At 36.9% G+C, this 16627-nt stretch overlaps 1 protein-coding gene across 6 annotated transcripts in view; it reads left to right on the forward strand.

Moving 5' to 3' along the window:
• pard3bb (par-3 family cell polarity regulator beta b) overlaps window positions 1-16627 on the forward strand; it is a 332607-nt gene that overhangs the window by 224773 nt on the left and 91207 nt on the right. For all 6 annotated transcript variants that reach the window (XR_009272746.1, XM_058786234.1, XM_058786238.1 and 3 more), the window contains exon 19: window positions 14576-14692. Coding sequence is in view for 5 of the 6 variants with exons in the window: in XM_058786234.1 (XP_058642217.1) it covers window positions 14576-14692 (117 nt within the window). In the remaining variant the exon portion in view is untranslated. The remainder of the gene's footprint in view (window positions 1-14575; window positions 14693-16627) is intronic.

Consider the following 16627-nt stretch of genomic DNA (forward strand, 5'->3'; position numbering starts at 1 on the left):
ATGATAAATGATTGTTGTGTTGATCTAAAATTCTCTTTCCACTCATCATCTGTGAAGTGGTGCAAGATAACATTGTGCCACAATCTAGCTTTGGACACAGGAATGGCTGTTTTTACTGCTTGATTAATATATGCATCATTGCACAAAGCTTCATATGCTTGTCATCTCCTAATTATGACCTGAGATAGATAAATATTAAGTTTGCTTTTTAAAACAAAGGGGGTGGCTCGATACCAATTTTTCAGTCCCGATCCGGTACCAAAAATTCTTAGTATCTGCCGATACCGATATCAATCCGATACCTGGAAAGTTTTTTTTTTAATCACTGTTGAATTGTTATACCTCAATGTGTGTTGACCTGATCATGACTTTTTTGTGTTACACACAATCTACTAAATATAGACAACTTTATTGTAAAGAAATAGTAAATTGTAAACAAAAGAACAAAAGAAATTGTAAACAACAAATTAATGCATATATCTATGACAATATTTCAGTAGCAAAAGTTACTCTAGAAAAGTCATGAGTGCACAATTATATAAAATCTAAAATTAGTGGGAAAAAAACATTGTTTAGTGGGGAACAAATAAAAGAGAATAAGTGTAGGACTAAATCTAAAATAATAATGTAAAATGATATACATTTGCTTTTTGTATTGTTGTAAAATACTTTCATGAAAAACAAGTAATATATTTATATATACATGTATATACTGTAAAATTAAAAGACATTTATTTTAAGTGTATAGCACAGTAATGAGGCAGAAACATATGATAGATAAGATGAACAAGAAAGGCTATTAATAATCTTTCTTTGTGCAAAAGTATTATGATGGAAAAGGCTCCAAATACAGAGCGGCACAAAGCGCTTATGCACACTCTGTCACAGCACTCCGCAAGTCTGCATAGAAAGGTTCAAAGCACAAAGTGAAGATATATTAATGCGTAGTTTATTAAATCTGTGCGATTGTTTTTTGAGCCTTTTCTTTTAACAGGTCTCTAGTCCAGTGTGATCTAATGGACACCAACACGATTTTGAAAACAGCACGAAGATAAAGTCCTTCAAGATAAAGTCCTTTTATGCAAAACCATTTATCTTTATTTACAGATCAAGTATAATATTGGGAACATTTAATAATCTTGCAGAGAGTTTCATCATCTTGACTCATAACCGAACGCGACACACAGTTTGAATGCTGAATGGAGGAAGACCGATACCGATACTGAATATCGGATCGGCGCGCCCCTAAGGAGGAGGATGGTTAGTATGTAAAAGCAGCAGGAAACTGATGTGAAGATTGTGACAAATAAACGCACACATCCAGGGCTGTCATTAGCTGACGCAGGGCCCCCTTAGTCCATTCGCTTTTTCGCGTTTGGGTCCCCCTTGGTCCGTTCACGATCGCGTCCATTCTCCGCGGGGCCCAGTGCGATCGCACAAGTTGCACCGCCCAAAGGATAGCCCTGCACACATCAACCTAATCACTTTATTTAGCATTCATGTAAACACTATGTTCGGATTCATCAGTCGGAATTAAATTCTGACTGAAACAAAAAGTGTCCATGTAAACATGGCTACTGTCTATTTAACAGTGCACTCTTTAACTAGTGAACTCTTGAACAACTTTTATTGATGGTAAAATTGTTTGATGTAGTGGAAATGACGCCACAATTTAATACACAATTTTTTTATAAATATATATATTCCTATTTTATAGTTTTAAAATATTAAAAATTCATATTTTTATGACAGATTTTTATATAAAAGTCTGCTGGCTGGGAAAAATGTTAAAACAATAAGATCACTCTCTCTAGCAAAAAAAGTAGCAAATATAAATGCAGGAAGCCGTAATAAAGCATTTTCTAAAACAGTTTAATGAGACCTTCATATAACAAAAAGAAAAATAAGTTTTTAAACATTTCTTTCCTGTAAAATTCTCTCCAGAATAAGAATGTCCCTTTCACTAAATTATAAATACCACCGACTCTGACTAGTGATGTCTGTTCGCAAGTTATGATTTGTCTTTGTGTCTTTTCGCTTGTACTTTATTTCCTGTCCCAACAATTAACAGGTTGCATGTGAAGTGGTTGGAAATTATTAAGTTTGAAAGTATCGTTCATGAAACAAACTGTTAAAAAAAGATTTTACCATATTAGTTATATATAAAAAAGAAAAACTAGAAAACTGTGTTCATCAAATTGGTTCATTATTGTCTTTAAAGATGTTGTTCATCAATGAGGAATGTATTTCTTGCTGAGAATATGTTATGTGTGTTAATAGAAGTCTTTTTGTTTACCTACCTCTTAGTTTCTTCCTGTAATGGAAAGGCTATTTTGGAGGTGTGAATTTTATATTTGTGCATGAAACAGTCTCTCAGTAGTGCAGATGGGCGCTTGAGAGAGTGTGTGTGTGTGTGTGAGTGTGTTTATGCTAATGAGAGTCTACAGAGGAACACGGCGAGCTGTGTGGCACTGTGTCTGTTCTCCTGTTGAATATTTAGTATTCACTCAGCCGCTTCCTCTAATTACCTGAGAACATGCTAATGAATTCATCAGAATCAGCTGCTAATTGGCCATTTGAACAACCCAGTCTCCTTCAGAAACATGCGTTGCTGCCAATCAGAACGCTCGGCCTCATTCAACAGCTCCTTATCATTTATCCATTGTATTGATATGTATGAAGTGTTTTTTGTCTTTTTTTTTTTTTTCAAGCTACCTTTTGTTAAAGGCCAGTTTCTTAATAGCCTAACACCCATTTGCACTTTTCGGGCATTAACAGCTTGACGTGTCAAGAATGTTCGTTGGCTAAAGTGGATATTTTTCAGGCCAGCTAGAAGGTACTTAGCATTGCTATGTCCTGATTGGCTCATTCAGTTTCTACAACTGGCACCTATTAAGCTGCTATGGTAACGAAGTCTCATTATTTCAGTGGTGCCCTGTTGGGAACGGCAGACAGTCGGAAAGGTCAAAGTGGTGACATCACTTCAACCAGAGCTAATCTTATTTGGGTTCTGAATCCCGCTGTAATATGACCTCCACTGCCAAAGAAACTTGCAGGAAAACAAAAGGAGAGAAATGAATAGAAATGTGTTTATCCTTCTTAAAAATTTGCTTGCGCTCTCATCAGTTTCATAGTTTCCTTTTGCTTATGTGTGTGCGTTTGTTTCCTGTGTGTGTGTGTGTGTGCAAGAGTTCCTGAAAGTGAGTGTGTGTCGGTTTGTGTGTGTCTCGGTGGAATAGAGCATAATGAATATGGAAAGGCAGTAGGGAGAGATAATTAAAGTGGAGACTGCTTTGCTCTGGTCTGCAGGTGTCCTGAAAAACAGCTCATGTTCACCATCACTCACAAGAAATCAAAACAATCAATGCTTAAAGGGACAGTTCAGCCAAAAATGTAAATTGACGTTATTTACCTTGTCCTTCCAAGCCTGTATGCCTTTATGTGAAAATCTGATTACAATAAAAGCATATTGTGATCACAAAGAGTCTCCAAAAAGTTCGAAAAGCACATTAACATCAGCAGTGTTTATCTTTACTGACACTAATGTCGAGTTCACACTGCACGATTTTCAAACTCGTCGGATCGCTGTTGTTTTCACACTGCGTGACTATCTGGGGTAGCATTCAGTCGCTGCTGTGTTCACATTGCACGATTTCACAATAGGAAGAATCGCCAACAACTCTGTCTGATCCGCAAACTACGTTTCACAACAAAACACACGCGAGAAGTGATAAAGAAATAACGTGAGAACCTGCGTGCGTCAGCCCGTTGTTCTCGAGCGAGACTGGAAGTAATAAAAAAATATAGCCTGCAAATGGTCTGTGCGCTGATTTCCAGCTACAAAAAGAAAAACAGATTATGCAGGAGGGAGATGCAGGGAACAGGGATTGTGTTCTGCAAAGAGTGGTAAATAATAATTTTGCAGTAACTGTTATGCTGATGTTGCGGCTGCAAGCGTTTGTGCTTGTTTCTGTATGATATAACTCCTCACCGAACTTCCCTCTGCCCTGCATCTTTGTCTCTCATTGGCTGAAGGTCATCGATGTAGTTTTCAGTCAGAAATCATTGCACACAGCAGGATTGTGAATCGCCGACAGCTCCAGATATTTAGCATGTCAAATATTTCACAGGTGTTCAGATCGCGTCTTTGATAATTCACACTGCATGATTGTCACTCGTGTGAATGAGCTCCGATTTGCCTCCGATTTCGGGCATTTGTCAGCGATTTATCAAAACCTGTCGGCGAGTGAAAAATCGGGCTAAAATCATGCAGTGTGAACTCGGCATAAGCCTGTTGCTGTGTTGTTCTCGTAAACTAAAACTATTAAAACCCTTTTATAATCTAAATAAAACTGAAATAAACTCAAATTTAAATATAAGATGAGAAACTTAAAACAAAAACAGAAATGTTGCCTTGGCAGCTACCTGAAATACAGTAAAGTTAATTTGAATTACTAAAACTGTAAATGCATGTTATTGATCTTATTTTTTAATCAAACGTCACTCAATAAAACTCAAAATACTACATAAATAATTCTTAAATAATACTGGCATGACATCTTAATGCACAACTTTCAAATATGTGTATACACAAATGGGAAGTAAGACATTGAAGATGGTAAAGGACAAGATTTTGGGTGGATAACAGCCTAAATTTGTCTGTTCTTCACACAAAGATTCATAAGACCGTCTTCTAAACATCTCCTTTAATTTCCACATACTGTATAAAGAAAATCTTGCAGGTTTGCAACAATGTGAAGGTAAGTAAATAGTGACTTTGAGTTGTGCATTTTTTGGGTGAACTCTTCTATAACTGTTGGTCCTCTCTAAAATCCTATATCCTTATGCTTTACCCCTTTAGCGTTGCTTTCTTGGCCATAGATCGCATTGAAACATTTCCAACAGTGATTATCCCTTTCACTGTAGTACTGGGTTTAATCAGTGTCTGGGAAAGTGGCCTTTAGAGTTTTACCCTGCAGCATTTTGAGCTTTTTCATGTTTCTCTTGCTGTCTTTGTCTTTCCTTTTTGGATTGATGTGAACTGCTGCTCACCCCACATACCATCATATTCAGATCACACACAGATGGGCCCTGTGGGTCCCCTTTTATCAGCACATTGAAGCTCTGCGAGTGTGTGTGAGGTCATTGTGTTTATCTGCGTGTGTACGCGGTTTGGATGTGTACGATTTTCAGTTTTGTGTACTGCAGATGTTTGAATCTTAACCCCTTCCTCTTCACGCTTCATTTGAAGTGCTTTTCCATTCATCTGGGTTTCCTTTAAATGAACCTTGCTGTATATTTGTGGTGTCAGAGAATGTGTGTGGCGGTACATAAGTGTGTGTTAAAGACGGTCAGAGTGAGAAACTGTTAAAGCACCTTTTTCACTCATCCCATCTCTTCAGAAGAAAAGATTAAATCCCAGTCTTTTCTTTTCCCGCAGCCCTCAGGGAAACGTTATCCGGAGAGGATACAGATTTGCCTACAGCTCTCTGAGAGAGAAAGAGAGAGAGAGTCTTAGCAAAGCAGAAAACCAGAAGGGGAGTGAATTAACGGGCAAACGTGAGAGAAAGACACTATATTTTTACTTTACAAGCAAGGTACTTCAATTAGACATGAAGGAAATGAATGTTTGGCACAGGGAGAGAGAGAGAGCCGTGATGTATTTCTTGGTAATGATCAGCACAGTTTGGCTTCTCCGCGGGCCTTCACCCCCTGTAGAGTTTACTGCCGCGTGATGAATTTAACACTGTGGAACAATCAGCGGCTCTTGACTTCACTGTTAGGCAATTTTACACTCAATTTTGATAAACTATCAGTGTACTAAATCACTTTAACGATGCTACAATTGTATTAGATTGTTAGGATAATATTTAGCGTCACGTTTTAATAAAAACATAGGGCATGTCTCTGCCATTTCCAGAGGGCTAAAAGACGTTCCCAGAATGCACTGTTAAAAAAGTGAAAGTGCAAATCAATTGCTCACTATATACACTTAAGGTGTACCAACATGTTATCTTAAACCTCAAAGGTACAGTGAAGTGCAAATGTAAGAAGACAAAGTCTAACATAATTTTAAAATATTTTTTGTTTTGTCTTTTCATCTTCGTGTTAGAAGAATAAAGTAATTTCTTTTGTATTTTAAAAATTCTGTAGTGTTTGATGTTCAAGGATGCTGTAAAGCCGGGCGCACACTGTGCAATTTTTTTATTTTTTTTTCTCTCCACTGTGCAATTAATTTTTTTTCTAAGTCTTTTAGGATTGTACTAGGGCTGTGCAAATAATCGAATGTGCTGACAAGCTACGCAATATCGCTTTCAAAATCGAATGCAATTTATCTGCGATTTTGAACGTGATATTAATGCCGCTCCATCTGAAAGCACGTGAAGGAGATTAACTACTAATCACAGAACCGGCTTTACTGACTAGATGCGCATGAGCATTCGATTATTTGCACAGCCCTAGATTGTACTTGTCAGACTCTTCGACAGTCAAGATGTGTTAAAAACGGGTGCGCGCAAGAAAACTTGTCTGTAGTTTTACATCATCAACCCACACACGTTAAGTGACTGCGAGCTGCATTACATGCGGGGCTAAAATGTAATACAGTCATGGACAAAAATTTCGGCACCCTTGGTAAATATGATCAATGAAGGCTGTGAAAATTAATCTACATTGTTAATCCTTTTGATCTTTTATTAAAAAAATTCACAAAAATCGAACCTTTCATTGGATAATAAGAATTTAAAATGGGGGAAATATCATTATGAAATAAATGTTTTTCTCTAATACACATTGGCCACAATTAACAGCACCCTTTTATTCAATACTCCATTTGCCAAAATAGTATAGGAGTTTTCTCCTATAATGCCTGATGAGGTTAGAGAACACCTGACAAAAGATCAGAGACCATTTCTTCATCCAGAATCACTCCAGACCCTTTAGATTCCCAGCTCCATGTTGGTGCTTCTTCTCTTCAGTTCACTCATTTTCTACAGGGTTCAGGTCAGAGGACTGGAATGGCCAGCAGAAGCTTGGTTTTGTGCTCAGTGAGCCATTTTTGTGTTGTTTTTGAGGTTTGTGTTTGGATTATTGTCCAGTTGGAAGATCCAAACATGGCCCATTATAAGATTTCTAACAGAGTCAGTCATTTTTATCCGTTTGTTATTTGATAGAATCCATGATGCCATGTGTCTAAACAAGATGTCCAGGACCTCCAGCAGAAATATAGGCCCACAACATCAAAAATACAGCAGTATATTTCATTGTACACATGGGGTACTTTTTATCCCGGTGTTCACCAAACCCATCTTGAGTGTTTGCTGCTAAAAAGCAATTTTTTTTTAGTTTCATCTGACCATAGAAGCCAGTCCCATTTGAAGTTCCAGTCGTGTCTGATAACTGAATATGCTGGAGTTTGTTTTTGGATGAGCGAGGAGAATAGTTCTTGAAAACCTCCCAAACAACATGTGCTGATGTAGGTGCCGTTTGACCATTTGTTTGAAGGTTTTCTGACCCCGAGACTCAACTATTTTCTGTAATTCTCCAGCTGTGGTCCTTGGAGAGTCTTTAGCCGCTCAAACTCTCCTTCTCACCGTGCATTAGGACGATATAGACACACGTCCTCTTCCAGGCAGTTTCCTAACATTTTATGTTGATTGGAAATTCTTAATTATTGTCCTGATGGTGGAAATGGGAATTTTCACTGCTCTAGCTCTTTTCTTAAAGCCACTTCACTAATTTGTGAAGCTCAATTATCTTTTGCTGCACATCAGAAATATATTCTTTGGTTTTTCTCATTGTGATGGATGATTAAGGGAATGTGGGCTTTGTTTTCCCTCCTATTTATATTTCTGTGAAACAGGAAGCCATGGTTGGATAATTTCATGTTCATAATCATCCTGGAGTGCTCAAAATTGTGAATATGAATGGGAATATACTTCAGAGATATTTTACTCATAAGAATTTCTAGGGCTGCCAACAATTGTGTCCAATGTGTATTTGAGAAAAACATTTATTTCATAATGATATCCCCCCCCCCATTTTAAATTCCTATTATCCAATGAAAGGTTAGATTTTTGTGATTTTAAAAAACAAAATAAAAGATCAAAAGGATTAACAATGCAGATTAATTTTCCCAGTCTTCTTTGATCATATTTACCAAGGGTGCCGATATTTTTGGCCATGACTGTATGAACGGCGGCAACCGGCGTATTTAAGAAGAATAATGTAAGCAGCACCACAAACCCACATGAAAACAGCGACGCAACTGGTGTTTATCAGAGCAAAGGCAACATATCAGATGAATTCCGTGAGCGGAGGACGGGAGCGCCGGAGATTGTGTCGTATTGAAGAAATCGCTAGCATTAATTCTGATCATGGCTTGTCTTGAAAAACAAAGACTGTTTGATGTTTGTCGTAGGAGAAGTCACAGGTCAAATTAATCAGCTGTCGGTGAACATGTCAAACTAATGATCAAAGACTACAGATTTTAGCCTAGGATTATAGGAATCTTTTAGGATTTTCAAAATTTGTCTCAGATGGCTAAATCGTGGCCAAAATTGCACAGTGTGAGCCGGGCTTAAATTGATCAAAAACTACAATAAAGACTTTTTTGGTATACGAGTTTTAAACAAATAAATGCAGTTCATCAAAGAACACTAAAACTGTAGCAGCACAACTGTCTTCAACACTAATAATAATAAGAAATGTTTCTTGAGCAGCAAATCAGCATATTAGAATGATTTCTGAAGGATAATTTTACACTGAAGCCTGGAGTTATGATGCTAAAAAAATCAACATTGGAAATATGTGCCTCTAAATACATTTCTGCAAAGCTGAAAAAAAAACCCGAAAAAAAAAACCTGTACCTATACATATGAATCGCTGTAGTGCAGTTGAAATAAACACTAGAGGCAGTACAACTCTTGACACCTTTATTCCTTTTCACACAAAGTATGATTTGCAGGTCCACAGTTTCGATTAATAAAGCCTAATTTTCATACAATTACTTGAGGAATATCATGTTATGAATTCAAAAAAATGTTAACATGCTGCGACATTTGAAAACTAATACTTTTGAGATTTTTATATTCAGTAGGTTCCACAAAACAGTTCAAACCTGAATATAAGGAAGCTCAAATGGTATGGTTGCATCAACAAATCCGTTTTTATACCAGTTTTGCATTTGTTAACACTATCGTGTGGGTTTAGGGTTGGGTTTGGTGTAGAGGATATTTCCAACATGATAGAGCATTAACTTTTAGCGACACTCCCATATTGAACCTGCGTTTTAGCACCCCTCACTGGTTGTTTCACTTTGAAACTACCTCGAAACATGCGGTAAGGCATGTCATAACGGTGTTGCAGAAATGTACTGTATTTAGAGGCACGTATTTCCAATGAGCCTGGGTTGTATTTACATAATCAGAATTTTTTTTAAATATTACATCATATTTGTCAGTTCATTTGTTTAATTGGGGAATTTACAAACTGAATGAATTAAATTTTAAAGATTAGAGTTAGTGGGAAAAAATCCATACAGTATTTTCCAGTGTGACTTCATAATTGTTAGTAGTAATTTGGCATGCCACATCTGTCTTTCTCTTGTCCTGTAACCACTCCCCCTCTAAGTGCTGTGCCTGGTTAACTGACAGGCTGTGTTTGAAGCATCTCTGAACAGCTGAAGCTAGTGGCAGGGTCTCTTATGACAGCCTAATTACTGCCTTTATTCATCCATGTGCCGGTTTGGGCTCAGCTGGGCTCCTCCTTTGATAGCGGCCTCTGTGCCCTTTAGCTTAGAGTCAGAGATCCTGTTAAAAGACACGTTTGTCTCTGGTGCATCCACTTACACTTGGGGAAAATCATCTGGTGTCAACCTAAGACGGCACACCCCCCGGGTTGTTCATATTCGTGAAATGGCAAGCTCCATTTTGATTGGCCGATTACATAAATTTAGCGTTTCTTATGCTGCCTTCACACGTGAATGATCGTATTTCCAAGATGGGTGCATATGAACAGTATGATGTTGAAATTACCAGTGAAACAATTGTTTTCTATACTTTATACAATTTATTTCTGTGATAGCAAAGCTGAAGTTTCAGCAGTTACTACACAGATTTGCTGCTCATTAAACATTTCTTATTATTATCAGTGTTGAAAACAGTTGTTTATTTGGTATAGAAATATTTTGTAACATTATAGAAGTCTTCACTGTCACTTTTGATCAATTTAATGCATAAAAGTATTCACAGTTGACAATTTTTAGAGTGTTTATGGTCATTTTGTGCAAGATATTTCTTTCATTGTATTGATAAATGCCGTGTCAGAATGCATTAGCAGCATGTTATGTGTTAATGCGAGTGTGAGTTTTAGCGTTTAGGTCTCATAGGGCCTGATCTTAATGAGGCAGCAGAATGGATGTGCAGGAAGCGCATGCCAAAGCACTAACATTAAATAGCTGCAGTCTAATAAGATAAATACAGTAATTAAGTTATGAGAGTGCTGCATCCACACACAAATACACAGCCAGAGGACATACAGGAAGGGTGCGTGATCGAGAGAGAGAAACAGTGGGATGGCTTGTCCTTTCTCATCTGTTCATTCACATTTAGCATAATGCATGCTTGTGTTTACAAGGCTTCTTTACTGGTATACACTCACATACCTCAGGCTTTGAATACAGTTGGTTCCTTCCTGTTTTGACTGAATAAATTGCAGTATAAACTGTAAACTTTAAGGCATGGGCTGGATATCAGAGTGGAGATGTTTTTTAGTTTTTTTTTTAAAGAGTAGCTCTCCAAACTACTCAGTTAAAATAGTTAAATTACAGTCTAGCTACTCTTTTGAAAATGTAGTTACACCACACACTAACGGTATTGTTTTTTAATTTTATTTAATATAAATGTATCGGATGACAATAATGCTAATTTAATCGAGCCAAGGGGATTTTAGACATTTGAGATTTTTGGAATGAAAATCCAATCTCAATCTCAAGTAGGATGACATTATTTACCTTAACAGATACCTTTATGAACATGAACATCAGCATTTAACTAAACATTTCACACACACAAAAAAAATTAAATAAAAAATAATAATAATATATATATATATATATATATATATATATATATATATATATATATAATGATCATTAAAAACAATGCCTGAAAAGTCTCAAAGGGAATCACATTTGGTGAATCATTTTTTAAATGTTCAGTAGAATGAATATGACTTTGAATCATTTCACTACAGTAACTCTACCATTTTAAATCAGTTCAGTGGAATGAAAGTATGAATCTGACCAGTTGAACTGGAATAAATTGGCAGTTTTAAATCAGTTCAGTAGAATGAATCTGACTTTTTGAATCGATTCATTAGAATGAATCTAACCATTTTTAGGAAATGGTTTGCTAAAGTAAATCTCTCATTGAAATAGTGAGTGAATCTAACTATTTGAATTTGTTCACATTAAAATAAATCAGTCCTTTAAATAGTTCAATAGAATGAATCTATTTGAATTTATTCACTACAGTAAATCTAAGTTAAATCAGTTCAATAGGATGACTCTGACTTTTTGAACCAGTTCACTGGAATGCATCTCTCCAACACGAGAGGACAGTTTAGAAGAGAAATTCAGTTTGCTGCTTTCTAGCTCTGCTAAGTATAAAGTGTTTATTATGACGTGTGACTTACGGTATGTTTACTTTTTCTTTTCATTTCAGACATGTTTGCGTGTGTATCTGTATGAAAGTGAGGGAGTGTTGTAAGAACAGGTATAAGAGATGAATGTGTGTTATTGTATGTTTGAGTGGAGAATGGAAAATCTGGTCTGCACTTAAGCTGCATTAGTCAGCACCGATTACACTGAAGAACTAAATGTGTCTGTGTGAGGATGTATCCTGCTGTCTCACACGTCTGGGGTCACTAAGAGTTGTGAGACTTACTGTACAGGAGATGCGTTTTCAGCTCAGCCCTCCTCTGAGAGCTGTGTGTATGTGCGTTTATATTTTGCTCTCAAAACATCTGACATAGGTGATGCAAGAGAATCAAATTAAAGCAATATGAATGACCAGCTAAATTATTATTGGGCCTCATTCGTGAAACATGAGCAGAGTGAGTTTCTGTTCATAAATAATTCTCAGTATCTTAATATTTTCATAGTGCAGAATACAGTTTCTTGGCCAGAAAGAAATTGTCATGTCCAGAAATGTTCTCAATTCCCAAGTCTTTTGTTAGGGTGGCAGAAAGTTCATTTGGCCTGTATTTAACCACAGGCTCGCTGATCGCTTATTCCTCATACGGATATCTTAACACTTTCTCAGTTTGTCTGGGAAAACCGTCTTCTCCTCCTGGCAGTGTCAATCAGCAACTTGGCAACATAGCGTTTGTTCGTTGGACTTTGTTTGGAAACAAGAGGAAAGACGGAGCGCTGCTGGGCAGTGAATCATCCACCCTGCTCGAGCGCTGAGTAACGGGTGGAGACGGAGTGCAAGAAGGAAATGTTCTGGACAAATCTGTTGACTTAGATGAGGCCGCGATGACTGAGCTGCAGGCAAGTGTGAATCACCTCTGAATTTTGCTACTCCTTTCGTTTTATTCACTCTGTGCCCTCTGGAGTTTCTCACAACATCTGAACAAAGTCCTGCTGTGTTAGTGTTAAACTCTGGTTTCTGATGGCATTGCATCAGACGTCTCAAAGATTCTGCAGCGAAAGATACTGTATATACATACCCACGACAACTGAAAGAGGCTTTATCCGTTGTAGTCTCCATTGTAGTGTTTATTGTTTTTTTGGTTCCTTAATTCATTCCTTTGAGCCCTCATTTGTTTGTTTGTTTGTTTGCTGCTTGTATTCATTCCTTCATTGGTTTAGTTATTCATTCAGTCATTCAATCAATCATTAGTGTTTTTGTTTTTTGGTCATTTGATTGTTGTTTGGTTTTTTGATTGCTTTATTGTTTGTTAGTTAGTTCATTTGCTTGTTCATTGTTTTGTTTGTTTTCCCAATGATTCCTTCATATTGATTTTGTTTGTTAATTTGTTTGTTGGTTAATTTTATTTATTCATTGATGCCATCGTTTGTTTGTTCATTCATTGTTTTCATTTAGTCAGTCAGTCTTTCCTTCATTAGTTCCTTCTGTGGTTTGTTTGTTTGCTAGTTTGATTGTTTCTTTGGTTTCTTGATTCATTTGATGTTTCCTTAAATTGTTATTTAAGTAGTTCATTCATTCATTTGCTCATTCATTGTTTTCTTAAATTAATTACTTTGTTCAGCGATTCCTTCATTTTCATTTGTCTTTGTTAATTTGTTTATTGGTCCCTTTTATTAATTTATTGATACTTTGTGTGTTTGTTCATTCATTCATTAGATACCTCTGTTATTTGTTTGCTAATTTGTTTGTTTTTTGGTTTCTTGATACAGGTTTCTTGATTTATTTCATTTGTTCCATAATTTAAGTGTTTAGTACATTTGTTTAGTGATTCCTTCTCTATTTTATCTTTAATTTGTTTATTGGTTCCTTTTATTCATTCATTGATACTTAAATTGTTTGTTCATTCATTCATTAGATACTGCTGTTATATTTATATGTTTGCTAATTTGATTGTTCTTTGGTTTCTTGATTCATTTTGTAATTAGTATTTAGGTAGTTCTTTTATTTTATTTTTTTATTTGTTTCATAATTTAAGTGTTCAGTTAATTTGTTCAGTGATTCCCTCATATTTGTTTGTCCTTTTGTTTCATTCATTTGTTCTTTTGATTTTACTTTTTGTTTGTTCATACATTCATTCATCATTTATTTGTGCCTTCCTTTGTGTCCTTATTCATTCATTCATGCCTTTTTTAGATTGCCAACAGTACATGAAATATCTTGCATGTTGAATCTTTGTTTTTTGTAATTGTGTTTTTATCTTTCTTTTTCTCAGTAGCTGAGAGCCTGTGATTATGTTGAAGTGATATCATGGTGTGTATAAGTGCCACCTGCAGTGCTGTGTAGGACTCTGTACAGCTCATGTACTCCCTCACTGTTACTGAGTATATGAGAGACATGTTCATATCATGATCATTGTGTGCAGATGTGTGAGATTCATGTGAAGATAATCTAGATCAGATCCCGTCCCTGTGTTTGAGTGTGCGCCGGATGTGAGTTGCTAAAGGACACTGGTGTGATTTCCTCAGAGAGTGTGTGTGTGTGTGTTTGTGCGCGTGTAGCTGGAGGCCATGGCCTCTGCTCGCTCTGACATTGATACACTGTGCTGAAGCCGCGTGCTGTGCTGCTCGGCTGGGCGGCAGTAGATTTGAGACACAGGCACACATGAGAAATGACCTTCTATGAGCAGAGAATATGGAGACGGGTGCAGGACTCAATCACTGGTGCAGAAATGATGCATGTTAACAGAACATCTCTACTGACACGCTCTGGCCCCTACAGCGATTTAGGAACTCCCCAGAGTACACACACACACACACACACACACACACTAGACAGTCACTCAGCCTGTTTTCCTAGATAAACGTCATTTGCAAACAGTGATCACTCAGTGATGTCTTTCTATGCCCCTCTCTCTCTCTCAGATTTGGAAAGAAAAAAGAAGAGAAGAGCAAGATGGAGACAAAAATGAATGCGCAGAAGCAGACGTCAGAAATTCTGAGTGAGGAGGAGTTGGAGAGGATGAAGGAAGAGAGAGAAAGGTGGGATTGATGTCATTACACTATAACACCACAGTGAATCACTTTCAAAACCTAGTGAGCTGCCTTGCTTTCTATTGCCTACATAGACAGCATCCTAACTGAGATGGAACCTCATAAGTCACCGACCCCAAACACATGTATTAAAATTGGCACATTGCATTATGGGATTGCTACCAACTTTTTGGAACTTTGTGCCTTTGTGTTTTAATCATGACTATAATGCCTTAAATTGCTGCCTATGTAGGCAACTGAACTGTGGAGATTGTTCTTATGGAGTTTTATAGGAGTCAGTGGCAAGTAATACCCTCTGGAAGTAAAAGAAATTTGGGAGTCAAGGCTCAAAGGAGGACGACTATGAGATCATTTTTCCGTCTAAAGTATTGTGGTCACGGATAAAAAAAAAAAAAGCATGAAACCAACATTTTAAAATGCAAGTCAAAATATATTGCACAAGATTTAAAAATGAAAGCAGATTTTTTCAGAATAGCAAACAATGGTAACACATTTAAAATCATATTGCACAAAACTGAAACATTAATGCAAAATTATCCAACTTTCACACAAAATCATGTTTTCCTTGCTTATATTTCTCTGTTTTTGTGCTCTCAGACATTTTCTGCTCATATTTTTATTTTTTGTATGCTTACACTGTATTTCCTTTCGCTCTTGTTTCCACATTCTGCTCTTGCTTTCCCAAATGTTGTGGTTACAGTTTCATGTAAATCAGTATCATTGGTCCACTAGTTCTTGATTGACAGCTCCTCCTCTAGCCAATCAGTCGAAGAGGGCCTGTGACGTCGTCACTCTAGTGCGCCTCATTAGCTGCGATGCTCAGCGTTCACTTGTACAGGTGAAAATGGATTACTGTCAGCTGGAGTAACATCTTTCCATACAGGACACTGTTATATGTGTCCATCTGTCACTGCTGTATGCCTACCTGGCGATCCGTTAACGTTAAATGAGCGTCCTAGCGACCCGTCGCCATCATATTCGCCTATATTTATTCACCTATGGTCACATCTCGAAAGGCAGCAGCCACTATATTCACCAGTCTCTCAAAGTCACTGTTATATGTGTTATAAGTCAGTTATGGTATGGTGACCAGACATCCCGTTTTTCCCGGGACAGTCCCGTATTTCAGCTCTATTTTTAGTGTCCTGACTTATTTTGAAAAAAAAGTCATGTTTTGTCCCGTATTTTAACATTGCTTTACGACTGGGTGATCAGAGCAAGTAGTAGTGTTCTGTCATACGAGAACAGCCTAATCAAAGGTAACCAAGCTCATAAAACAAAAGTACTATCCAATCACAATTCATTATCGTTTAACTTGCAGTAGGTTAAGATGGGATAGGCGGAATCACGATGAATGACACACAACAGAAGCGCTCTCTCGGCCGTGCACCCGCGCGATCCCAGTTCTCTCAGTTCTCCTTGCGCCTGAATTGTCAAATACATGAAACTACATGAAACTCTAACCGCAACATTTGGGAAAGCAAGCGCAGAATGTGGAAACAAGAGCGAAAGGAAAAACAGCGTAAGCATACAAAAAATAAAAATATGAGCAGAAAATGTCTGAGAGCAGAAAAAACAGAAATATAACCAAGGAAAACATGATTTTGTGTGCAAGTTGGATAATTTTGCATTAATATTTCAGTTTTGTGCAATATGATTTTAAATGTTTAAAGTTTAGATTTATGCTTATTTTTAAAAATGCGTTATTACATTTTTGATTTACACTTATTATCTTTCGATCCGTGACCATTGTTTGCTATTCTGAAAAAATCTGCTTTCATTTTAAAATTTTGTGCAATATATTTTCACTTGCGTTTTTAAATGTTGGTTTCATGCTTATTATTTTTTTATCCGTGACCGCAATACTTTAGATGGAAAAATGATCCCATAGACGACTTCTCTCCAGTAACCTGTGAAAGGGCG

Source organism: Onychostoma macrolepis, chromosome 09 (genome assembly GCF_012432095.1).
Source record: "Onychostoma macrolepis isolate SWU-2019 chromosome 09, ASM1243209v1, whole genome shotgun sequence".
Taxonomy (NCBI): Eukaryota; Metazoa; Chordata; class Actinopteri; order Cypriniformes; family Cyprinidae; genus Onychostoma; species Onychostoma macrolepis.